Source organism: Silurus aristotelis, assembly GCF_946808225.1.
Source record: "Silurus aristotelis genome assembly, chromosome: 14".
Classification (NCBI taxonomy): Eukaryota; Metazoa; Chordata; class Actinopteri; order Siluriformes; family Siluridae; genus Silurus; species Silurus aristotelis.
This window is the reverse complement of record NC_139587.1, coordinates 16,581,988-16,607,578: the sequence shown is the minus strand read 5'-3', so window position 1 is coordinate 16,607,578 and position 25,591 is coordinate 16,581,988. Positions and strand designations below refer to the sequence as shown.

At 36.3% G+C, this 25,591-nt stretch overlaps 2 protein-coding genes across 2 annotated transcripts in view; both read right to left on the bottom strand.

Annotated features, from left to right (window-relative positions):
- The window catches only part of LOC310736459 (sorbin and SH3 domain-containing protein 1-like), a 28,353-nt gene extending 5,844 nt beyond the window's left edge, over positions 1–22,509 (bottom strand). Inside the window, exons 1-22 of the mRNA XM_083559968.1 lie at positions 22,339–22,509; positions 19,885–19,938; positions 18,726–18,821; positions 17,646–17,672; positions 17,373–17,497; positions 16,424–16,906; positions 15,549–15,872; positions 14,355–14,496; positions 13,554–13,708; positions 12,868–12,934; positions 12,197–12,247; positions 11,883–12,084; positions 11,483–11,597; positions 10,047–10,130; positions 9,476–9,532; positions 7,877–7,926; positions 6,242–6,444; positions 3,573–3,658; positions 2,083–2,129; positions 1,841–1,955; positions 1,612–1,740; positions 708–893 (exon numbers count right to left, since the gene is read on the bottom strand). Of these exons, the coding sequence (XP_083416094.1) occupies positions 708–893; positions 1,612–1,740; positions 1,841–1,955; positions 2,083–2,129; positions 3,573–3,658; positions 6,242–6,444; positions 7,877–7,926; positions 9,476–9,532; positions 10,047–10,130; positions 11,483–11,597; positions 11,883–12,084; positions 12,197–12,247; positions 12,868–12,934; positions 13,554–13,708; positions 14,355–14,496; positions 15,549–15,872; positions 16,424–16,906; positions 17,373–17,497; positions 17,646–17,672; positions 18,726–18,821; positions 19,885–19,938; positions 22,339–22,489 (2,949 nt within the window). The 5' untranslated portion in view covers positions 22,490–22,509. The remainder of the gene's footprint in view (positions 1–707; positions 894–1,611; positions 1,741–1,840; positions 1,956–2,082; positions 2,130–3,572; positions 3,659–6,241; positions 6,445–7,876; positions 7,927–9,475; positions 9,533–10,046; positions 10,131–11,482; positions 11,598–11,882; positions 12,085–12,196; positions 12,248–12,867; positions 12,935–13,553; positions 13,709–14,354; positions 14,497–15,548; positions 15,873–16,423; positions 16,907–17,372; positions 17,498–17,645; positions 17,673–18,725; positions 18,822–19,884; positions 19,939–22,338) is intronic.
- On the bottom strand, positions 4,314–6,110 carry LOC310736460 (sorbin and SH3 domain-containing protein 2-like). Its single transcript, XM_083559969.1, has one exon. It carries the CDS (start codon positions 6,048–6,050, stop codon positions 4,425–4,427), a length of 1,626 nt encoding a protein of 541 aa, XP_083416095.1. The 5' UTR covers positions 6,051–6,110; the 3' UTR covers positions 4,314–4,424.
- Positions 22,510–25,591: the final 3,082 nt, after the last annotated feature.

Genomic DNA, 25,591 nt, shown 5'->3' with positions numbered 1-25,591 from the left:
TTATCAGAACCTTTTTTGAAAAGAAACCACTGGTGGACAACTCCTCAGATATTATTTGGGTGGTAAATCATTCTCAGCACAGCAATGACACTGATATTGTAGTGTGTTTGGCACTGTTGTAAATAGATAGAATTTGCCATCAAACCTAAGATGCAATTTTTTTCTAAAATTGGACTCTCAAATCATGAAGACTGTGTATCCACTGTGCCACTTCTATTTCTCTCTATAGAAACAACTAAGTGAAGGACATAGTGGCCCAATTAGCACACACATACACTTAACCTTTGCAGCCCATAATTAGCCTATGATAATGATTGCACAGGCTGGATAATTTATCTAGGCTTAGCCAGGTCTGTCTTAACATGGGTCATATGAGCAGTGGGTCAAGTGTCTACTGCATTGTGTTTCAGTTAGCATTACAAATCAAGTGCACATAATGACGGTTAACACGGTGCTAATCTACAGGGCTGCTGTAATAAAGTATTTGATTCTCAGCTAAACAAAGTCTAATTAATCCATAGCATAAGTACACTACTGAATTTTTATTTTTTTGTCAGTTGAACCGTGAACATGGTCATCACTGTCTCCAATAAATAGGAGACTATGAGTATTTGTCTTATGAAAAATGTCTAACACCAAATTTCTAAAAATGGTGACATCACTTGCTAGCAAGAGCTAAACTCCATATGTGATGCTCAAACACTTACCCTGCCATGCATTCGATCACTGAAGGAACTATGCGTGACTCCTGATGGTTGGCTAGGACTTTTTATTGTAGATTTCTGGATGATGTCCACATAAGATACCGGAAAGATTCCCTGTTTGTTTGTCCCAGGGATCTTGCCTGAGTACCAGTTCTGGTCGATTTGGCACAGGACGATAACGCGCTCACCCTGGATACGAGGTTTAGATAACATTCAGAGTTATTCAGAGTTGGAGGCTCTATATAATATAAAATATATAAAATAAACAAATGAAAAAAATTGTCATTGTTTTAGATTGTGTACATCTGTAAATTTTAGGCAGTTTAATGTAAAGGGTTATTTAATTAATAATTTTTTGTTTATTAATAATGGCAGTTTTACTGTAAAAATGTGATCAGTTTCATTGTTACATTTACAACATATAATTCATTTTATAATAATAAAATATATTCTTATATAATCTAGTTATTTCTGTAAAGCTTCTTTGGGACAATGCCAAACAAAATTTAATTGCTTTGTATTGTATTTTTATAGTATAGTTTTTTACTATAATGAATACAACAAATACTGTATAGTAATTACATGTGTATTACATAAAATTGCAGATGTGTAAAGATGAAGTATTGTAGTAGGGACATATAAACACTGCATTTCTGAGAAATACTGGACTAAAAATGACTTGCAATCCCAAAGTTATTATTTCATAAAGTCTTATCAGGACAGAATAACAGCACTAGGCCTCTGTCTATAATGTCTAACAACTGCTGGATGAACTCTTTAATTTAGAGCCACAGACTTAACCACATGGCAAAACCAACCAGGTTTGATAGCAGAATGAATTATATCTACAATATTTAGTATATGCAAAACAGTGCCACTATATCCTGCAACATCTATTGAGCCTTGCCTTTTTTAAGGAAAGCTCCACATTAGTGTCAGCACTAAAGTTGTAGCGAGCCACTGCTTCCCCAAGCTCTGCAGTCTCGGTGGGAGGAGGAGGCCTTACAGGCTGGCGTCTGTCTAATGGAGAAATTTTCTGACAAAAGCAAAGACATAAGCACAAAAGGCATAAGAAAGCATGCACAAATCAAACAATGTATTGACATGGGATTAAGTATTGTATAAATATAACAAACCTCCACATAAGAGATAGGAAAGATGCCCAATTTCCCATGGTATTCTCCTTCATACCAGTTATTATCTATCTGCCGTGTGATGTATACAATATCCCCTTTATTGAATGAAAGCTCTCTGCATGGGTCATTTCAGGTAAACAAATCATTAGAATGTTATAGAGGACAATTATGACATAAACAGTGACTGTAAAAGGATGGTGAACTTAAGTCTCTAAATACACAGAATTTTGAACATTTCTTACTTTGCTGTCAGTGCCTTGAAATCGTATATTGCTCTGGCTGGCAGTTTCTGTATGATAAAAACACAGAGACTATGACAATCGAGATTGATGTACAATTTCTGTAATCCATTACTTGAGAATTTTATTTCTTAATGCTCCCCTCACTATCCTAACCACAGGCTCAGTTTTCTATATGTACAATCCTGTGAAGACTTTTACATTTTTCCACCTTATTCTATTACGACAGGTTTTACTGGCGGAGCTATTGTTGTTTTTATTTTTATATTTTGTGTATTTTGTATTGTCCTGCACTGTCCTATGTTGTCTCGCACTGTCTTGTGTTGTCTTTTGCACTGTTTGCACCAGTTGCACACATGCACTTTATGTGGCGAGGATCTTAGTTCCTGGCCCTGTGTTCTTCTGTTCTGTGACTGTTGTTTACTGTTGTTTTATGTTGTTTTATGTAGCACCTGGGTTCAGGAGGAACGTTGTCTCATTTCACTGTGTACTGCATCAGCTATATATGGTTGAATGACAATAAAAGCTTCTTGACTTGACTCTTGACTTGACTTGAAAGAGGAAAAGCTAATGTAAATACAAGTAGACAACACTTAACTAAATAAACTTAGGTTGTGTGACTCTGCTTTTAAAACTGCATTAGTGGTGTCAAATGTACTTCATACACTTTTATGAGAATATTCTCTCATCAGTTATTTTAAGAAACTTTAGGAACCTATTCTAGCTCTTCTGGAGACTAGTTCTTCCTGCTTTTGTTTTGCAGATAAAACCCACAATCTTATTTTTTTTTATCTGAAATCTATTACATAATCTGTTACTTTCATTACTGACATACAAGCATTTTATGTAAGATTAGTTTATTTCTAAGGAAGTTTCTAAGGAAGTTTCTGTTGTGTGCTACAGTATTAATAGTAGATGTGGACATTGTTTAAGGTATGAAAAGTTTCCAGGAGAACAGGATGTTTTGGACAAAAGTCATTTATCCATTGGGCAAGCAAAATGCTTCCCAGCTTTAGTGGATGCTACAAATGTTTAATATGAAACTTTTTTAGCCTTTTGGGCTGGTGCTTAACAGTAAGTGACGTTAAGTAAACAAATCCACAATCCACCCCTAAGTCACATACAATTCCTTACTTATCTATTCTACTAATAAAACAGTAGCAGGAATGATACATTCCTTATGCACTTCCAAATCCTGAGGGTTAATACAAAGGATGCACCACCTACACTAATTTCTTACTGACTACGTTAAAGAACATCAAAGACATGCCTATTAGGAGTAAATCAAAGAATAATGTATGGTATGTTTATAAGTATGAAACCTTTAAACAGTGTGCAAATTATTATAATTTAATTATTATTAATTGTTATTATTGAATCTAATATTATAATCACAGTCAGCCCCAAAATTATATTGTGATCTTCAGCATGACTTGTGGCTTGACCTTTTTTCTTTAACTTCTGTTTTCTGAAGTAAGCTGTTAACCACTAACCTCTCTGACTTCAGGTGTGGGCCTCCTGCTCTGTGGAGTTTGTCTGCCTATATCAGGATAGGAATAACCCCTGGATGTGTCTTTGTCTTGAGATTAGAGAGAAAAAAGAAAAGATTAGGACAGGTTCAGTTCTTCCAGAGACAATACCTACTACAGGTTCATGCAGAATGAATGGATTTTTGAGGGTATGATGTGTTTATTCAGAACAATTACAGAAACCTATAGAAAATATAACACATTCACAAAAACACAAACAACCAAAATGACACACAAAACTGAAGTTCCTGTAAAACCATTGCTATAATCTGTTGGATCCCCTTTAAATGACCTATACAAGTCATTAAACTTACATATGTCATATGGCTTATACCAGATTTATAGTCTAGCAGTGGAAACAGATCCCATAGGACAAATATATTTACGTGTGTCACACATAAGAATTTCTCACTGCCAAATTCTTGCATGATTCTTTGCTCAGGGGTATAATCATATAAAAGCTCTTGCTACTTTTCATACGTAAATAGGATTTCATGTCCATTCAGTTTATATAAAGATTGTGGAAAGTCATACCCTGTGCGAATGTAAATAAGCAATATAGTATTCATGCCATAAGACATGGAATCAACTTACAGGTATCAAGTGGTTGGCATACAGAGTTTTAGACTGTAACCTTCATACAAAGCAAATTATTATAGAATTAATACAATTATAGTGAAACCATAGTTCAATGAGACATTCAATGAAGAATGACAAAACCTTTTCTATACAAAAACATGAAGATCATGTAAATGCAGGGCATGAAGGGTGATTGGAGGAATGACAGCCAAAACACATGGTAACATTCATGACTGGTCAGTAGAATCCACCTTGACAGCATCTTGACGTATTATGGTTCTTCTGGTTGTTGTCTATGTGGTTGCAGGAGGCACTGCAGGCCAGATAGGAGTAGTCTGACTGGTCCTCAATGTACATGTCATCAGGCAGATCATGAAAAGAGGAAAGCTGGTCTGGACTAGATTGTTCCAGAGCCTGAATAGAAGACTTCCTTTCGGGAATTTCAGGTATCAACTCTGTCAGAAGCCTGTGGAGAATGCTGTTTTCTGGAAGGCTGCCCCTTTGTTTTTCAGTGCAAATATGTTCATAGATGTCCTTTAGGGCTGAGTCAAGAGCTCTGTACATGCACTTCTTGGATTTTGGTATATGGAAGTTCTTTTTTCTGCAAAAAGGCACTGGGCTGACCAGAAAGGCCAGCTTGCTAAGGCCAATATCAGACTCATTCACATGTAATTGATGCTTTTGGTCTTTTTTGGCCCGCTCATGTTTGATCATAGTAGTAAAGCGTGTTAAGGTGGCAGGGCACATGCCTTTGCATGAGCTGATCAGCTGCCTATTGTAGCGATGATGATGACTGGAGCCACAGAAGCTATCAGAGGATGTAAAGGAACAGTGGTCAAAGTCACTCTCACTGCAGTTGGATGATCTCTCAATCTGTATAAAGTCACCAACATCAGACACAAAAGCATCATGATCACTGTCTGAGAAATCTTGCTGGACAGTAGGGCATTTTATGTGGTTGTTGGCCATTCGGATGTGAATTGGAACATTAGCATGAATCTTGTGGTACTGTGGCTGTCTCTCTGGAGGCTTTCTGATTGGTGGCTCTTCATCCAGCAAAGACTCAATGGAGTAGCTGCGATTTTGGTTGGTAATAATCCTTGGCATGCCTGTGTTCTGGCAATCACTCTCTAGGTTTGGCATAGATTTGGATTTTTGGATTAAACTCTCAAATTCAGAAATCCTGTTGTGCACCATATCATGAGGTATCTCATTACTGGAACCATTGTTTCCCAAGCAATGGGCTTTATCTTGCTCACTCTCATAATTATGAATCCTGGCTTTGACAGAGCAAACGTGTGAATTGCTAAGCTCTTGCCGGTTGATGTGGTGCATCTTCTTGTACATTTTGAGGAAACCTGGTGCAGTATGGGCTGAAGAGTGCCGACTGCGCTCGCTGCATTCCTCAGAATTCTTATTGTCACTGTGGGAAAAACCATTTTGTTCTGGCTTCTGCATCACAGAGATGATGCCTTCAGGCCATTTTCTCATTTCTTTATCCTGACTCTCACTGAGGAGATCATCACAGCTCCAGGATCGGGGCTTAGGAGAAAGTTCCAGACTCTCTTGGTCTGATTGCCAGCCATTTTTTAAGTTCTCTGAGGGAGATGGAATGATTGTGTCTCCATTTTGGTCATCAATTAGAAATGTGGCTACTGTGGCTACATGTGAGGTATCACTGTTTGAATTTTGAATGAAATAGCCCTTATTTTGGTCGTTATTTCCATATGATGCAAGAACTTCAAATGAGGTATCATGGCACGGATTTTGACCATTTAAATGTGCTGAGTGCTGTGTGCTAATATCCCAACCTTTATATATCCACAATGAGCAGCATGAGAAGAGAGAGACATGAGAAGACATTAAAATGACTTGTGCTTAAACAGCAGGATTTGTGCTTACACAGCAGCACATCTATCAAAAAGGGAAAAACACTGATTTTCTACTTTTTCCAGCAAAGATTTCCTGCTATAAGGCTTATTTTATATAGAGCAAACGCAACTGAAATGGTAAAAACTTTAACCCCTTTTCATTGTACTGTATATTATATCTACCTTTTGACCTGGACAAAGAGGAAGTGGAAGGGGTGTTTAAGGGCCTTTTCTGGGTATTGCTCGTCCTGGTTGGTTCAGGAAGGTGAGCAGAATGAATCTGTGATGGTTTTCCAATGCTCTGGGCAGAGCTTAGTGAGGTTTGTGGCTGGGGCTGGGAGGCTGTTGGCTCTGACTTCCTTCTTGTCCTATTATCACTGGCAGAACTAAAAATGGTAAGGAAAAAATAGTCAATCATATATATATATATATATATATATATATATATATATATATATATATATATATATATATATATATATATATATATATATATACAGTAAATATATAAAATTTTAATATCACTAATGTTATTGATGCACGGTTACTGCAGCGAGCATACCTGTTTGACCATTTTTATTAAAATATAAATAAAAATAAAAGAGGCGAAAATAAAACCTTCAACGGGAACAAACATTTATTCACAGCGTTTCTTCATTCAGATACAAAAAAACTCCACCGAAAAAAAATGACTAAACATTTGTTTTACTGATGCACCAGGTCTTAAATCAAGTGGCAAAATGTAAAATGACGCACACATCCGTCAATTAAAACCGCCCGTGTGGAAACAGCATAATTAGGTTTCCATGCTCTATGTTGAATATGGTTTCACTAATAATAAACATTAATGCGTAAAGCATCCATATTTGTCCATGCCCATGTTGATTAGAGTATTAAAAACTTAAAAGGTATTAATTTAAGGTACATTCCGACCAGATAAAAATGTGTGATTAAGTTATGATTAATCATGAGTTAACTCATGACAATCATGAAATTAAATATTTGTATCTTTTATTTTTTAATATTCTGATATAATATATATAATTTGTAGAATATTTGAAGCTAGAATATATTTGTTTCTTTGGCAAATTGACCATTGATGCAAATGACACCCAGTAGATTCTACAAAGAAGGACTCTTTCACTTGAGAGACAAAAGTAGTTTTTTTCTACAGTTTAGCCACTAGAATTGAAAAGTGCAATAAATACTCAATTATACTCAATTCAAAGATAAGCTTTTTGTTGTGAAGCAGAAACACTGGAGGATAATAGGACATTTTTTTCCCATAAATGGTGGAGAATTGCCTCTAACAAAAGGAATGAATTATAGCAACAACAGGCTGCCATAATAAGCTACACCAGCTGTATAACATCCCAACTTTCAAACATGCTGCTTCAAAATATTATTGAGATAAAATCTTTTGAAAAGCTATACAGATAAAAATGTAGACTTTTTCTTTCTAAATAAATATTCAAAAAACATGGCTCTGAAAGCCAGTTATTTTTGCACATAATATTTGCAGGGGACAGCGAGGACAGGTTGAGGTTAGGACAGGTGATGGGTCAGGGGGAACAGACTGATACCCTTCTGACAGTCTACAAGGTTAAGGCTTTTCAAGCTTCTTCCCTGCTATTTCAGAACTGCTACAGCATAGCTATATGTTTCCTGTGCACAATCAATTATATATATAAAAAACAGATGTGAAAGCATAGACATTTTCAAGTTCATCTTAATGTGAATAAAACAGACATGTCTTCATATTTCATTTCTGAGGGTAAAATGAATAATGGATGCTGTACAGTAGACAAAAAAACTTACCTTGAGGGCCGATCAAAGCTTCTGTCAGCAGACGGCTGATAAAGAAAGGTCTGAAATAAAAATAAAAGGGTAAAGAGTTAAAGGATTCCTTTAATTAAATTAATTCCAAATAAACTGAGTAAAGCTGAACACGTTGCCCTGAATTAAATAGTTGCCACCATTCTTTAAACTACAAATTCACTACATTTTCCAAAAGGGAACAACAGTCACACTTGTACTTGAGAAGAAATACTTATTAGCTTTCAGAGCAGTATGAAGTAGAACACTTACAAGTGTTTCGATGTCAAATAAAGCAGGGAATTCCTTGTGTACATGGCTGGAGTAAATAACCATTTTCTCCTTTACTGAAGCACTGAGGAGGCTTAACTGGTGTTATTTTCTCAAGCTATGGGAGGTGGTCATCAATTTTTTTAACAGGCTTTAAAAGTAGCCTATGTGAGATGGCAGGAATGTCCACTTGCTGTGACACATTTGGCGCCAGTCAACATAAATAACAGGAGCAAGTGACAGCTACCTCACGACCAAGCTTGTAATAGTGCAGTGAAACCCCACTGCAGGTTTAAGTTCAAGTAGCTTTCTGTATACTTTATATAAGTCGTACAAATATAAATGTAGTGAGCACCAACCAGCGTTAGCTACAACAGAGCTTTAGCGCTGTCTTCTATGTGTTGCCCACTATTTAATCTCTGAAATTGATGATGTATTGAATAATTGTTAATCATAAACAAATAGGATTACTCTGAAAAGTTCCCCTATCTTTACACATGCAAGTTGTAAACAAGTGGAAAAAATCAACAAAGTGACTGACTATTTTTAACTGACAGAAGTGGCAGCAGGCTAATTTTATCAACACAGCAGATGTGAAATGGGATGTATATTTAAACATCAATGAAGCTTGTGCACATTCTTGACTTACTCCAACTAGTTCTCTTGTCTCACAACAAAACACAGGAATTTATAAACCATGTACAATGAGACATTATTGTGCATATAACCAATGCTAAAAAAAATTTTATATAACATTTTTTATTTTATATAAAATCTTGTTTCGAATGAAATGGTTTTACCAAAAAAAGAAAGATGCTCATGACAGAGAATCATGATTATGATTAGTATGAAATGGGGTGAAAAATAATGTAACATAAAGCATTTTTTTGTTACACTGTAGCTTTTCTTTATCTCCTATTAAGAAATCCATTCGTCTCTTACAATTTATTTTCTAATTCATTTCACGCACTTGTGCTTTTTGCATTTTCCCAAACTACCTTTTTTTTCCCAACCTGATGTTCATGCCATGTCACAAGGCAATTCAACACCCTGAGAAAAGCTGCTTTCCTCTAAATAAATAAACTAATGATTTATTAGCACCAATGATTGGCTAGTATTGCAGTGATTGACAGTGGAGAAAGCAAGTTCATCCTTCACACCCATTGAGCATGGCCAATTTTTGCTCTCATGGACTTCTGACCACAAATAGCTGTGGCATCAGAGCCATTTCATAACAATAAGGGGATGAAATTTCCTTTGCACCACAACTTGTTTTAACATCTTCAGTTTCTTTTATTCATTGATTTATTCTTTTTCCCACGCCTTCATTACCTCATTACGGATTCGGAGAGCACTCTCTGGATCATAATCCAGGTGTTTTTTAGGAGGCTTGACCCAGAGGAGGAGGAAAGAGTAGAAGTTGAGGTGAGCCAGAAATGAAAGGGGAAAAAAGAAGGAAGCAGTTACCTGATTGTAACAGAAGAATCAGATGGCATGCCACTACACACCAGCACACTTTTAGCATCACTAAAAACAGTACTAACTGTTCACTACTGATCACTACGATTATCCTTTATACCTTTCACCAAAGCAATATGTTCTAGGCAATATCATGCAAGTGGTCTATAAATCAAACATGCCATTTGCATGTGATGTGTGAAAAACAGACACTTGGTGAAACTATGAAACACAAGGCTAAAATGTTGGAGGGTCAGAGCAGAACTTGTCAAGTTACTGTTAATTGGGCTATCAATTGATTTTTACTCATTATTAAGATGCTCCCCTAAATTCTTCTGCTCATTCCACCCAGTCATTCCAGACCTGACCACAGCAGTAAGGCTCCCCATGGTAGATGCCATGCTAGCAGTATCAAACCAAACAAACACAACTACACCCCACTTACCGGCTTTCCAAACTCCAGCTCTGCAAAGAACTTATACCAGGGCTCATTCTCTAAAGCTAGCTCTTCTGGTGTTAAGTTACTCTTCTGGTTGTAGAATGGGCAAAAGTGGGGAAAGAGGAGAAGGATGAGAGAGTGAACAGGAATGAAGAGGAGTAATGACCATATACATGCAAGTGTCAACAAAAGGTATGGATAACTGACAAGATAGAAACTGTGAAATATGAATATTTGTTTGGGATAGAACATTATTCCTAGACTACACTACATTTTAATAAATAACAACAAAAAATGTTGAGTAGCAGTTTATTAGTCAGCTACAGTACCTTTCCTATTCCACGAGAGGGCAGTAACAGACCATTTACCCAAACTAAGCCAGATGATACAAATTCTCACAATATGCACTTGTATTGCATTTAATAATTCTAACCTCTCAAAGATTACAGTTATTATAATATAGTATAGAATTAGGGCAGGTACAGGCCCTGAATATAAATTGGTGTATCTGAACTAGGGATGGCTCGATACCATAATTTTGGCTTTGGTAAGATACCAGAATGTAATACCTTGGTATCGATACTAAATCGTTACCATAAGTGACAAACAACTAGCCACAAAAAATAAGTTAATTAAAAAAAATTTATTAATATCGTAATACCTTTGTATCAAACTGTAAAAGAAAAACCTACAGCAAACATTTTCATGTTGGAAAAAATATACAGTATATAAAACTGGAGAAATAAAAATATATTTGAAAATGATCTTTTCAGTGCAAACACATAGTGCAAAATAATGTTTTAAAATGTAACCAAAAACCTACCAGGAACATAGGTTACATTTGACTGCAACTGAAGTAACACAATAATGCATGTGCAAATCGTTTTAGTCTTTGTAACGGTTTCGCAGCACTGCCGCCTACAGGTGAATTTCGGAACAGCAGTGTATGAAATACCGAATTCAGCAAAATTATGATATCGTACCGTCTAAATTATAATATATACCGGTATTTTTACAGTGCCGGTATACCACGCATCCCTAATCTGAACACATCCCCACATACGAGTATTGGAACAGTTACAATTCATAATTAACCAATTATGGATATATGCACCTTTTTGCAGGTGCAAAAATATCATTGATGGCAATAATGTATTAATATACTGGCAACAGAGTAAATATCACTATCACTAACTGTTTTATCATAAAAATTTGTTTTATGCACTAAAACAAAAAAGTTGATGGCAATATCAAGCCTGTTGACTTGACAATATAAAGTACTGTGTAAAGCTACATTCACACATACAGAGAATCAAAGCAACAAAGTGAATGGAGACTTTATTTTCAATGAGACCTGGTAACTTCCTAGCAACACGAGTAACAGAACGTTTGCACTGTTTGCAATGCAACAAAATGGGGGGAAAAAATCCGAGAACACTTACTGCTTTCTCTTGATCTAGAATAGAGGACTTCCCTGGCTCATAATCGAAGATACTCCTGGGCTCTGCTCTGTATTTGCGGGTATCCACTTTTCTATCTGGAGGACCCCACTGATTCCTAAGAGCATATGAGTAGCAATTAAATGAATTCTGTAATCGAACTTCACATAACCACAGTTTTGAAAAAAACTGTGACTTTGGCAGTGGCTACAGTATGTATGCTATATCTACTCCATAATTGTAGATGTATAGTACACAGTCTGTGGAAACTACACATACAGCAGTTAGGACTAAATCTGCTTATTCTTATTATCAGGCTCAAACCAAACTGAACATTTTATTAAAGAAATTCTCTCTTTTTTTTTACCAGTATATATGGGACAGAGAAGAAACTGGATCTCACATGTCTGGAGTGCTGCTGCCACTTTGGTGGATATTATGATTGTGAGACATTGGCTGAGCTGATGAGGAAGTTGGATAAGAAGATGAGCTGGATGTTCTGAATCCACATGTGCCATTATCAGAGATGCTCTTGGTTATGGGTCTGTATGTACTGCTCTTAGGTGCAGGGTGTGCATGGACATTAAAAGTTGTACTGTGCTTCTCTGTAAAAAAAAAAAAAAGAAAAAAAAAAAAAAGAAAAAAAGGTAAAAAAATTCAAGTCAGTTTGCAAATACATTATTGTGTAATTTTAGAGAAAGTGAACAAGACACACACCATCATTTGTAGCAGTCTGAGGAGTAGTACAGGAACCAGAATATTCAAACTCTGTAAAAACAAATAGAAATAGACATAAAGATGATTTGAAAATGTAATATTCAAGCAGACTCAAGTATCATTCTTTTTTAACACTTTTCGATTTCAAATAAACCTCATTTAAATTTCTAAGAATTGCTTAGTGCACATGTCTCTTTGACCTCTGTAATCCCCAGGACAACATTCTGTCAGATTCTAGTGGGACTGCACCGTCAGGCTCCAGGTATGATTCAGCTCTAATTCACAATATGCTGAGTAAGGTTCTTTTAGTGTTGCACCATTTATAAAACTTGTCAATTCATCTCTCTGCAGGTTGATCTTAGCTTGAGCCTTAAACACATGGCAATAGCAGATGCCACATTTATACCGAGAATGAAGGGCACACAAAACATTTCAAGGATTATACAGATGTAGTTAGCTATGAGACACTAAAACATAACTGATTGTGTGAGGGGGCAAAGAGAAGATGAAAATCTAATCTAAACTGTTTTACTATGTGGAACATTCTACACAACAATGTCAATGTTTTGCATATTATGGAAGTAACACAATAAAAGTTTCATGACAGTTCATGAATTTGATTAAACGGAACAATTTACTTAAATATAATTGTGTAAAAGGTTCCATCCCACCTGGTTTCTGCACCACGTGAATCTGCTTGAACATAGTCTTGTACCAGTCTTTTGGCCTGTCCACAGTCTTGTTAGCGGCAAACAAAACAGCATTTTATTTAGACATTTTTGCACTGCATTCAATAAAATAATTACTAATGAAAACTATAGATGCCAATATTATGCTGAGACAAGAAAAATAATTGTGTGGCTGTTCAACAATGCTGATCCAAGAACCATTAAGATGGTTTTGGACTGTAGTTAATATAAACAGTTTGTAACAATGGCTTAGGGCTGCAATTGCTCTAATTGTTTTACACTTGAGTCTCCCTCAGTAAGAATTTGATAACTTCAACAGTAAACTAGGTTTCATTTGCATACCATCTCAAGGAGTTTTTTCTTTGACACTGTCATCACTGTTTACTCATTAGGAATAAACTTACAGGGACAAATGTATGATGATTAAATGTATATTCATAATATATTTGTTTCTGTAAAACCGCTTTAAGACAATGTCTATTGTTAAAAGCGTCATACAAATAAAATTAAATTGAAGAGAATTGAGCCTTAAATGTCACCTGCTTTTCTGAGGATTAACATAAGAAAATGCCTTAAATGCCAGGCTCAAATAATCTATGTTCAGTCTTAAATACACTAGGTTTAACAAAAAGGACATGCACATGCAAACTCATGCATGGGTTACTTACAGTCCTGGTAGCGGTGGGAATTCCAAACTCATCTATAGGGCCAATGCCTGAGTAATGGGAAACTTTTTCTGCTGTACCTCTCTTTTCATCATCTGGTGCATGCATAGAAGTCACTGAACCCACAGCTGAGTAGACTGGAGAAACAGACTCGGAAGCTGAAATGGAAAAGCCAGGGTAAGTCGGACAAGTTGACAATCTCAAAAATCCTGTTAGTAATAATCTATGCCGTTATTTTTTTTTTGTAGAATTTGAAAACCCTCATGAAAAGAGAAGTGAATATAATAAACTCACAAGCAACAAAACAATGCTTTACTTATAAATCTGTCTTAATAGGAAAGTTCATTGCTTGGAGTTTTGAGGCTCTTATTCTGATCAAGTCTTAATGCATGTGGAAAATGTGTTAATCCTCTTTTATATACCGCAAACACTTCCTAACACAGATCTCACTTGCCACTTCGTATTAGAGACATCATCTGATACAAACTGAGCAAGGAAGTCACTTGTGTTGTCAGTCGACTAAACTGCGCCTGCATGTTCACACTAAATGCAGTACAGCTTGGCATGCCACAAAAAAGTAAGATGAAGTGTGAAGGGTGAGATCTTTCACCCTTACATTATATGGTTGCATATGACTCAACACATTTCTAATCATAAACACCTCAAACTCTTCCTTTTAACAGAATAAACCATCTCATGTGCTTATAAGTTACCAGTATCAGATTTTCAGGAATAATGGATAATAGATATCTATGATCCATAATCAATTTAGCAAATTCTAGATTGTGTGTAGGTTGTACTCACGAGTGCTCCGGCCCTGCTGCATGGCTGTGAGGCTAGAGCTGAAGGAGGGAAGAGGAGGATACATGGAAGGGGAGAAGGGTCGTTGGAGGTGACTCTTTAGGCCTGTAGTCACACCTACACTTCCATTTACAGTCATTTGGCCCTAATTAATAGAGAAAAGAAAACAACCCAGACGGTTTCAATGTAACACAACACACTATAGATCAGTTTTCACTGGACAGGTTTAAAAATACTGTATGTTTTAAACATGCAGGCTTGAAACTAGCTTCCAAATTGCAGAGAGTAGCAAAAACCTGTGGAGTAAATGACAATAGTAGATGTTAAAAAAATAATAATAATAATATTATCATACAGAAATAATGAATAAAAAACTATTTAACACATTGATTTTTGCAGTGTTGTTTAATATGTTATTAAGGTAAAAAAAAAAAAGATTAGGAAAATAATGTCAAAGGTATATAGTGTTAAAGACAAAGAATAAGAGTGCAGAAAGGAAGCAGGGTGTGGTATGCTTTTGCTACAGCTATTTCCCCTATATTAGTATTGTTTAGGCACAATCACAACACCACTATGATCTCATCCTGTAACCAAACCAAAGATCTTGCTTCAAAGATGGGCTATCACTTACGAATCTTACGAAGCACTGGAGTGAACTATGGGATTAGGGGAAGCTGAAAGGCAAATACATTTAGCAGGGTCCTGAGCAAAAGTGAATGTGAGTTTGAAACCAGTCTATCATTAGTATTGTTCAACATACAAACATTCCAGAGGCTAAAGGCGGTAAAACCAGTCAATGTGAATCACAGGGTGGTTGGTGTCTGTGGATTAAGCCTTTGAATTCTGAATAAAAGACGGCAGAAGAGGGTGAATGGAGAGGGAGAAAGAGCAATGGATGGAGGGAGGGTACTAACCAATCAAACAGAATAAGAAATGGAGGAAAAGGTCAAAGGGAAAGTGTGGGAAAAGTATAAAAAAAAGAGATTTAAAAAAGAAAAGACTTAAAAGAGAGATTCAAGAAGAAGAGAGAAGAAATATTTGAAACAGGAAAATTTTGGTTAACATGTTGGTCAACTGAGTAAACTGTCAGAGCAGGCAAAAGCACTGAAGTCCACTGTGGACACTGTAGGACAGGAAGAAAACAATAAGATAAAATGAGAGAGATGTTGATAAATCTGGACCCTGTGGAATAGTTACATTTGCACTGCTAGTTGTAAGGATGTTTAACGCCATGTTGTCAGTAGAACTGCTCATCTGGTAGTGGGTGGGTAAAGGAGTCTCAGAACCTCCTTCCGAATCTATTCCACATGTTCTCAGCTCCTCCAGCATGGCCATGGAAGACAGACTCTGAGCACGAGAAGAGGAGCCACTTAGAGGTGGATATGGATCCAAGTTGGAATAGGTAAGCCCATGGGAAAGAAGATGTGAATAGGAGTCAGAGGTACTAGAGCAGATGTAGTCAGTGGAGAAGTGTGGCCTGTTAGTGGATGACCAGGAGGCAACTGGTGGTCCTGGGTAGGCCTGACACAGAGGAGAGGGAAAGGTAAGCTGTGGCTAAAACAGTGGAAAAAATTGGTAGATTGATGGAGATTATTGCTGTGAATTAGACAATGCTGTGAAAATTAAGTCATTTGCTTTAGGAGAAAATAAAAGAACGTTGGATTGCTTGGTGGATGAAAGAACATTGTATTATATGCACTAAATTGTTAAACAATAATTAGTCTATACTTATTGCAGTCTTAGGAAAGATTGATTTCTATTATGGAGGTTTTGTATTGTAAAACCAATCAAAGTAATAATAAGATTGTACTTCTAATAAATGCCAAGGACATTAAATAAAAATACACATTATTATGAACATGAAAATGCATGTGTGAACAAGTGCCAACATGAAAGTGCAGTGTGAACAAGTACCAAAATAAAAGAAATAAAACTAAATCCAAATGACTTCAGATTTATTATGCAAGCTTACCATAGATTAAATTACATGAGTAAGTATTTCATGATGAACTATAAATATGCTGGTGTTATTATGATGATGGAATACCAACTATGAATATAAACATGAATACCACTTGTTGAACTGCAGGGGGCAGTGAAGGGTGAAAGACTGTTCTGGAATCCAGAGGGTCCTTCCTTTTGGGTGGAGTGTGGGAGTTGAGAGACAGAGTCTGTGTGTAACTGGCTTCTGTCTGGTGCCGTGGTGTGATGCATATGGACAGAGAGGCTACATGTCTCTTATTCTGCCTAACTGGGGAGTGCGAGTTAAGGTGATCTAAAGGCGATGGAAGGATTCTAGGTTTCTCAGGGCCACATACACTGGGGAAACTGCTAAAGCTGAGAGGCTGTTTAGAGTCAGTGGTGTTGAAGTCAGAAAATCGGTTGCCTCTGGACCTCTGCTCTGAGCTTGCAGACATTACTTCCCTGGAGAATGAGTTGTGTGTTATGAGCAGTGGGCCATCATGGCACTGTGTGGGATAATTATTGAGGCTAAATGTTCCTGTATTACAGTCAGCAGGATGCAGCTGAGAGTTCTCTCTGTGTGGAGCGAGGCCCTGTATAGCCATAAAAACATGCAAACAAGCAAAAAAATAAGACAGAAGGGAAAAAAATATAATAAATATAATTTAGATGAAAAAAAAAATGCGTTCAGTTGAACCCTATTTTACAACTTTGCTTTTCTACCAGTATCTGATTGCTACCTGTAACAATAGTTACAAATATACAATCTAACATCAAAATCCGACACTCCTTTGGCTTTTGTTGTTCCAGATTAGCAATTTAGCAAAAGTCTTAGAACTCCTGTGTGACGTAACTGAGAGCAAGGCGGTAAATAATAATAGCAATAACAAATAGTGTTTGGAGCAGGTCGAGATATATATTTGTTTGCTACCTTTAACCTTAACAAGACCAGTACATTTATGGCGCTTGTCCACTGCATTTCCACAAGCATGTCCTGTGAAAAAAATTGACTTCCTGACACATGCAGGGCCAAACATTAGAGAATGGAGCTTAACCTACCGGTGTGGGCGATTTCTTATCCTGCAAGTTGGGCCTAACACTTCTGAATCCTTTAGCCGCCAAAGAGGAAGTGGCCAGGTTGCCATTTCGTAAAGTATCTCCAGTAGTGTAGGGCCACCACATTTCTAAAACATTCCACATCAATCAAACAATATATAATCACTAAAAGTTCAAGTTTTATTTTTGCCATAGTCATCAAGATATAAAATAACTATATATTTAATATGACACTGAGTGTGTGGTTAATAAAAGAATAGAATAAAAAAAGGTTACCTGTATCTGTCACTGGAGATTCTGTGCCTATTTACCATAAAAGAAACGAGGCAGTTAGGTGTTTGAGATGCTTTTAAAAAAACATATGGGAAGCTACTACCTTTCTATCTATTGAAAAAAGCCTTGCAACATGAAGAATATTCAAATAGTATAAGCTACACAGCACCTGCACAGATGGCTAAAGCTCTATAACACTCATTAGTGTCCACTGTGTCTGAATACTGTGTGGCTCATCAGATATAATTACTGGCTGTGTTCAAGACCACTGATCACTCTTATTTCAGATCAATTAAAAGAAAAGTAAAAACAAATATTCAAAGCAAAATGCTAAGCTCTGGTAAGGTCACACATCCAAATATGCATACATTTTTTAAACTTTCTGATAAAGTCAAAAGCACACACTGTAAAGTCTCACCTAAAGCAAGACTACTGAGCATATTCATTGCCCTTAACTCTTCTCTTAGGACACAGGCAGAATAATTAAACAATGAGGACTGTGTGCGTGAGGTCATAGTCCATAAAGCTGCTCAAACAAAAAGGGTCACCAGCGAATGAAACAAGGCTGCAAAAACACATAGAACAAAAAGCAACAGGCTGCACAATTGTTGCCATGGAGCAGCACAAATATGGCAACAATACAGTTCCTGTGAAAGTCTGCTTCCTTTTAAGTAATGGGGAGGAACAGTTGCAAGCTACTAAAACCCAAAACAAAACATCTTGAGTGCTGGTTAGATGCAGTAAGACAGAGAAAGATAGAGACATGCAGGGAAGCAGGACACAGTAGTGAATGACGCTTATTAAGTTGAGAGGAATTCCTGTCTGCTGATTAGACATACTGTAGACTCTTGGACAGAGGTTGCCAATTTATATGCAAACACTGATTTTCTATGTAGAAGAACAAAAAGTATCAATTATATAAGACAGCCTGATCAGCATCTTTTTTGCAATGCCCTTATAAAACATTTAAGATTCTGAACAAAATCCTTTTATAATCATCTAAGGTCCAGCTTACCCATCCCATATACGTCCATTACATAGTAAGTAGTGGTTGTGTGGGTTTGCAGTGGTTATAAAGAGTACCTGTGAGCCCATAAAGGTTTGGGGAACTCTGGACTCTCTTCATGGGGGTTAGTGTGAGTGAGAGCCTGGTGCTCTTGGGAGCTCGTCCTCCACTGTCTGTGAGAAGCGTGGCAGCACACACAAACAAAGATATTCCACATGGGATGCCAAAGCACATGCATCAATAACACTTTTTTTTGGACAATCATGAAAAAAAAAAAACACAAAATGCTTTCAGGCAAGCATGTTATGATAACCAAACAGCATGCAAAGCTTTAGAGTAAGTGATATAAGTAAAGTCGTAAAATGTTTTGAAAGATTTTTTATGTTGTCCACAAACACTGATAAAATCATTGTGTCTCAAAAGGTCATCATGTGTCTAATAAAATTCTATAGTCCCCTCAAGTATGGCTGCATGATGGGTACTGTTTGTACTGCTCTAGAATCTATTTAAATCTTTAACATGTGTACATTTAAAATATTCCTAATTTATGCTTAAATCATAAAATTGCTAACTTCTACTACATGCTCAATATCATGTTAATAACTTTCTAGAAATAAGCCCAATCACATTCTACCACACAGTTACATCATATAAATAAAAAAACTTGTAATTAAAACACCAATTGCCTAAAATCACAGTATATCACAGTTGATTATGCTTGACTAATGACCACAATTAAAATGTGAATGTTTTGCATCCCCACTGCTTTAGCATCATTTATGATTGAGTCCATGTGAAGAAAATTAAACTGTACAACAGTGCATCAAGCTGACTAGTGTGAGAGTCAGTGTTTTTGCAGAAAGCCAGGGTGGGGTGCTAACAGTGCCAGACAGTGCCTGGTGGTTTCCCTCCAGAATGCCATGCTTGGTTTTGTATCACAGGAAGGGCTGGATGTTAAGTGTCAGCCCTAGCTTTGTAGTTATCTAGCTTCTTTTTTGTTTTGTAAAGAAAAAATAGCACATTAACAATGAGCGCTGCACAACATTTTCCAAATTCCCTGAGCCAAATGAACAACAACATGCTAAAAACAAATCTCGAAGACATCACACAATGCTGTGATGGGTGGCAAAGGAATCACTTAAATTTTACATTATACATTATATGAATGCTAGCTGTGGAATAAATCTTGAGCTATTGATTTTCCCAATAACATTCTTAATAAATGCTTCCTCATACCTGTATTCATGTTGAAGAACTCTTCCTCTAGCCTGGTCTTAAAATCACACAGTCCTGAAAAACCAAAATATCCATTATTGTCCTATTATAAAATACTGTATCTAAGCAAACAAACATGGCACCAGCCACACAGTAAGTACTGATAATGTGGCATTGGTGGTAAAGAGCTCTGTGAGACTCTAGATTTCATAACTCTGTGGCAGCAAGTCCTTTTTCCATGTAGCTGTTCAATCCCTCTGTGAATGAGTGCCCATGTGAAAGGTGATACAAGCCCAGCATTTCTGGTCTGAAACATGCAGCTTGGTTTCAAAACACACACACACACACACACACACACACACACACACACACACACACACACACACACACACTATGAAAAACACATATACCTCTTTTGCTATGTTAAAACATAACACCTGACTGAAAAACGTGCACTTGTGTCGAGCTAAGCACCCTCATGAAATTTTACTCCACTTCAGTTTGTCCTAGATTGATCACTTTTACGTGACAGATTGACAGCTCTTATGACCCTGTTCCTAAAATACCCAGTTTATTTTGGTATGAGCCGAATATTTCTGGGAGAGTCTATGTGGGGAAGTCATTTCATTACGTTGTTCGATTACCTAACCCTCCAACATATGCAGAGGTATTAGGTGTATGTAATTCTTAATTAATACACAGCAATATGTAATCCGTTCAGACATGGTACACCTGGCCGTCTGTATACCCAGGCACCTGTCCAACCTGAGAGTCTCTCTAGGAAACAGCCCTGCATATGTTATCTGCTAATGTTGCCAAATAGCATACAAGTTGATATTCAGCAGAGTCATTGATGCTTGATTAACTGACCATCTTCATCATGTCTATGAGTTAATCATTGCCAGAAAACAAATTCCTGTACTCTTTCCAACTTAGATTAAGGAGAAGCACTATATATTTATTTTGACTATTAATAAAATATGGCACCATCTTATATTTCTCCTGTTAAAAGAGAGCTTAAGTGTCAAACACAAAACAAATCTTTAACCAGCGTGGCCTATAAATCGGAGGTGATATACACATGGGACACATTAGCCTGTCACATTGCCGGACATGGGGAAGATCACAAGTTGTAATGGCCTGTCAGCAATAAGTGAAGAGGAGAGTATGGAGTTGAGTTTCAGGAGGGCAGACTAGTGGCGACAGAACAGCTGTGCTGGGAACAGGACAGCCACCCAAAGAGCTACATGGCTGTGACTGTGTTTAAATGCTTGAATATCTTGTAATGAACCATGACCCCAAATACGTTAAGATATGTAAAAAACAATTTTTATAATAGTAAATAAACTATATTCAGCTGACTTTACACCATTTTTATAACATTATAGCACTTGTCAATTATGAAGAATAAAAAAATAAAATAAAACACAATAGTTGGCATTATTTGGTGTATTTAATGTCCTTATCTTAAATGTTGTTTAATGGTAAGGGTTTCTTTACAACTGAACTAAATGGCACTGTTACATAACAAAACATAGTTACAAACAGTTTATACACAAAACAATATAATAATTATTTAATAGTTCAGCCATTGGATTATATGAGGAAATCAATTGAGAATCAATGTTATGTTTACTGATTACATACATTTAGATTCAGATCAAAGCCCAGGCAGCACTTAAATAGGCATTGCGATTACTGAGCTACAACAGCAGAAAGCATTGTAAACATAGCTGGTTCCTGATAAATAGCATTGTCTCTTGTTGAGAGCAGTTTATGTTTAGCCTGATTTATAGCTACAGTGTATTGAAGAGACAGGAAACTGAACCCCCCACAGACCTGATTGCTCTTGGCAGGAGACGCGTTAAAGTCATACCGCACACCTCATTGACAATCAGCTAAGTGTTGATACAGGACTAAATACCTTATGATGACATGCAACACTATATACAACATTGTAACAATTTAAACAATTAAAGCTTACATGTTAAAACTCATTATCATTTACCATGAGTACAAAAAACAGACATGCGTTGATAAAGAAGAGTGCGGTTAATAACTAATCACTTAACTAACAACAGATTTGTAGCTGCACTATCACAGACTGTAGTATGTGTTGTCATTGTATTCAAATAAATGATGATGCCACAGGCTTAATTAATAATTATATGTATTTTGGAAAGACACAGAAACAACCATACAGAAATACATATACATTTACTAGAATATACACATTCATATATATATATATATATAAAAACACCTACAAACATACATATAATAGCATGTACACTCATCCATATAATTCTGTATATTTCATATATCCGAACAAAAAACTGCACAAAAACTCTAGAAACATGAACTGATAATTATGCGTACTTAATCTTACTTACCTGGCATAGTGTATGTATACGAAAAAATATACACAAGATATTATCTTTACATCGGTTATGATGACCAGCCATAAATACCCACCTTGTATTGCTTTTATGACCAACTCATTCCCCAGGTTTTCCTCATAAAAATATGCAAAAAAGTGTTGAGTATTGAACAGTGCTGCAAAATAAAACGAGTACCGAACCGTGCTCTCTGTCAAAAGCCAAAAAGAGCTCAGGACCCTTGCCATGTTGCTTACTAAAGCCAAAATAGGAAGAATCTTCTACTCATCTGGGATTTGAAGTCAAGCTATTTATATTAACATTTTTGTGAGGACACCGGATGGCCTGTGTGGTTTTTAAAAAGCAGTTCCTCAATTAAAAATATATTAAAAGAAACCATGTGAAACATTTGTTTTGCCATGGTTTATTGTCTAGTATATCAATGTTTCCTGTACTCTTTTGTATGCAGGATAATTTAACTAGCTGTTACTATAAGTTTTTATAAATACAATTATTTAAAGATCTTAATAGAAAACGATTCAACCTCTGGGTGATGTTATCTTTTGAAAAATCAGGCCTTAAATGAAGAGAAATTAAAAGCTGCACTACATGCACCTTTGTATATAAAAGATAGGCTAAACATATTACCTTGGGTTGTAATAAAAACAAATTTTGGGTTGATTAATTTTATCAATTATTTTTTTAATGTTAAAATGTTTTGAACAGATAGGAAGCCTGCAGATTGGATAGAAATGTGATCTAGCCCTTTACTCTAATACTTAGAGAATGTAAATAAAAATTGATTGGAGTACACTAATCAAATCATTCCGTAGCAGATTCAATGAGACTGACACACATCAAATGGTTGCCATAAAAACTAAAATTATACATTATGGTATCATACTGTTTATCTGACATTTTTTTCTGACATTTCCTAACGTTTAGATTTAATTTAAAAAACAGGCTGTAAATTCATCCTCTCATCAGGTAAATATCCAAATAAGGCATGGCTGTGTTTGTGGCCTGGCAGTCTGCAGTCTCTCTGCTGGGTTTAAGTGACCATGCAAACTATACGCCTCTTTATGCAGCTGCCTAAGATAGAAAGTGGATTCATGAAACCTTCCCTTCATGATGCAGCAGATTTTGAGTAAATATTGTGATGACTGGTGTCTACAGGGTTGGGTGAGAAAGTGAGAGTCAAGCTTTAGCTGGGTGCTGCTTGGCTGCTGGGCAAGAAGAAGGTGGGAATACATGCCAAGTCTAGCCAACGCTTTAGTGGGCCTCGGAATCTCAGAGACATTCACTTAACATTCAAACAGCTTGAGTGTAAGTCACTGAGCCTCCCTTAGCTCAACAATCTGCTTCAATCACACACAGCAGCACACACAAAGTTCAAGAGCTTCTGGGAAAAGTCAAAGCTTGGCTCTGATAGTGTTATTTATTTCTGTATGGAAGTCAAAGCATGGCATGACACAGAGTTATGTTTGGGCCACAGTGAAAGCTGATTGCAGCACTCACAGATAAGATTTCTTTTAGGGTACTTTATAAATAGGGATGGGCAATTACAAGGAGTCAGCCGAGAACCTGCAAAGTCATTTATTTGTATACTTAAGCTATCCTGTCCTCATAAACAAAACATTGTCAGCTTCAGCCTCGTCTCAAAGTTGGTCAAAACACAAAAGTGCTTCGTAAGTAACTGTGCTCACATTAATGAGTCCAGGAAGTGGAAAAACGTTATTAAGGATATAAATTAACCAGAAGTTTATTACAGAAGTTTATTAAGTGGTTGGGAGTTTGGAGTGGAGTTAAGAGGGGAAAAGTCTGCTATGTGAAAATCCCAGAAGAATGAATAAAAAATAACATTCATTTCATTGCCTCTAGATTTATGATTAACCTGCTGTGCTACTTTTAAATACATGTATTTATAATATTTACCCAGAAAAACGTAGCTTAACAGGGGTTACATTTACACAGGGGTCAATCAGATCAGAAGAGCACAATAACAATATGTTGTAAGTGCTGCTGTGCTACTTAAAATAATCAACAACCAAAGTGCAATAAGCAAAAGAAACATTGCAACTCATATTAAGCACTAATATAAGTAATTCGCAAGATACTCTGAGCAGGGAAACATAATGTCTGCTGGATTCTTTCTTGAAAAAACATGTTTATTACATAATCAATTATGTTCACACCAACACTAATAGATAAATCTATATCATCAAGTTAGTTATAGGTAATATGAGCACATACAAAGAGTAAGTTAGATTAGAAAGTGTTAATAGGAGCACATACAAAATCAGACATATTATTAAAAACACCTGAATAATATTGAGTAGGTCTCCTTATTCCACCAAAACCAGCACATCCCATAGACGGGCAATTGAATTCAGATAAGTCAATATCTCGAAATCTTTGACATGTTCATTAAACCTTCTCTGAAGAATTTGCACTTTGGCATTATCATGCTAAAAGAAGCTACAATGCTCAAGAAGTCGGTAAGTAGCATCGAAATGACCGTGAATCATCAACATTCACTAAAGCTGCGGCTTTCCTTTTTCCCCCACAGTGCATCCTGGTGGCATTTATTCCCCATGTAAGTGACACACATGCATCCGGCTGTCCATGTGATGTAACAAAAAACATGATTCACCAGATCAGCCCACATTTGACCATTGCTGCATCGTTTAGTTTCAATGTTCACATGCCAACTTTCATAGACCACTTACACAGCTCCATAACAAAAAAGCTGTACTGCTCTGTGTTCTGACATCTTTGTATTATAGCCAGCAATATTTTTATAGGTAATGCTACAGTATATTTGACAAGAACTTCACACACGCCATCACAATTGGTTCTATACAAAGATCCTTCCATTTTGCACATTTTTCCTGCTTCCAACACATACACTTCGAAAACTGACAGTTCACTATCTGCTTAATGGGGCCACGTTGAACAGGTGCCATTGTGATGAGTAATCAATGTATTTTTACTTCAACTCTCAGTGGTTTTATTGTTATGGCTAAATGATCATTCAAGCACAAATTTCTAACAAAGATTTTCCTTTATTTGATTGTTATAGCAGCTTGTTAGCATCATTGCCTTTTCAGTATCAGGTGCCACGTCACTGCTTTTTCAAATATTTAAATTCAGTGTTTAATACATATCTGGATCTGGTCTGAAGGAGAGCATGATCTAGCATTTTTTTTTACATATTTTATATATATATATATATATATATATATATATATATATATATATATATATATATATATATATATATATATATATATATAATTTTACAAAAATAGCACGTATTGTGTATATAGCAGATATAATGGAACTTAGAA

Coding starts and splice junctions, on each gene's coding strand:
- LOC310736460 (XM_083559969.1), bottom strand. CDS start 6,050: ATGTCTTCTCATGTCTCTCTCTTCTCATGCTGCTCATTGTGGATATAT.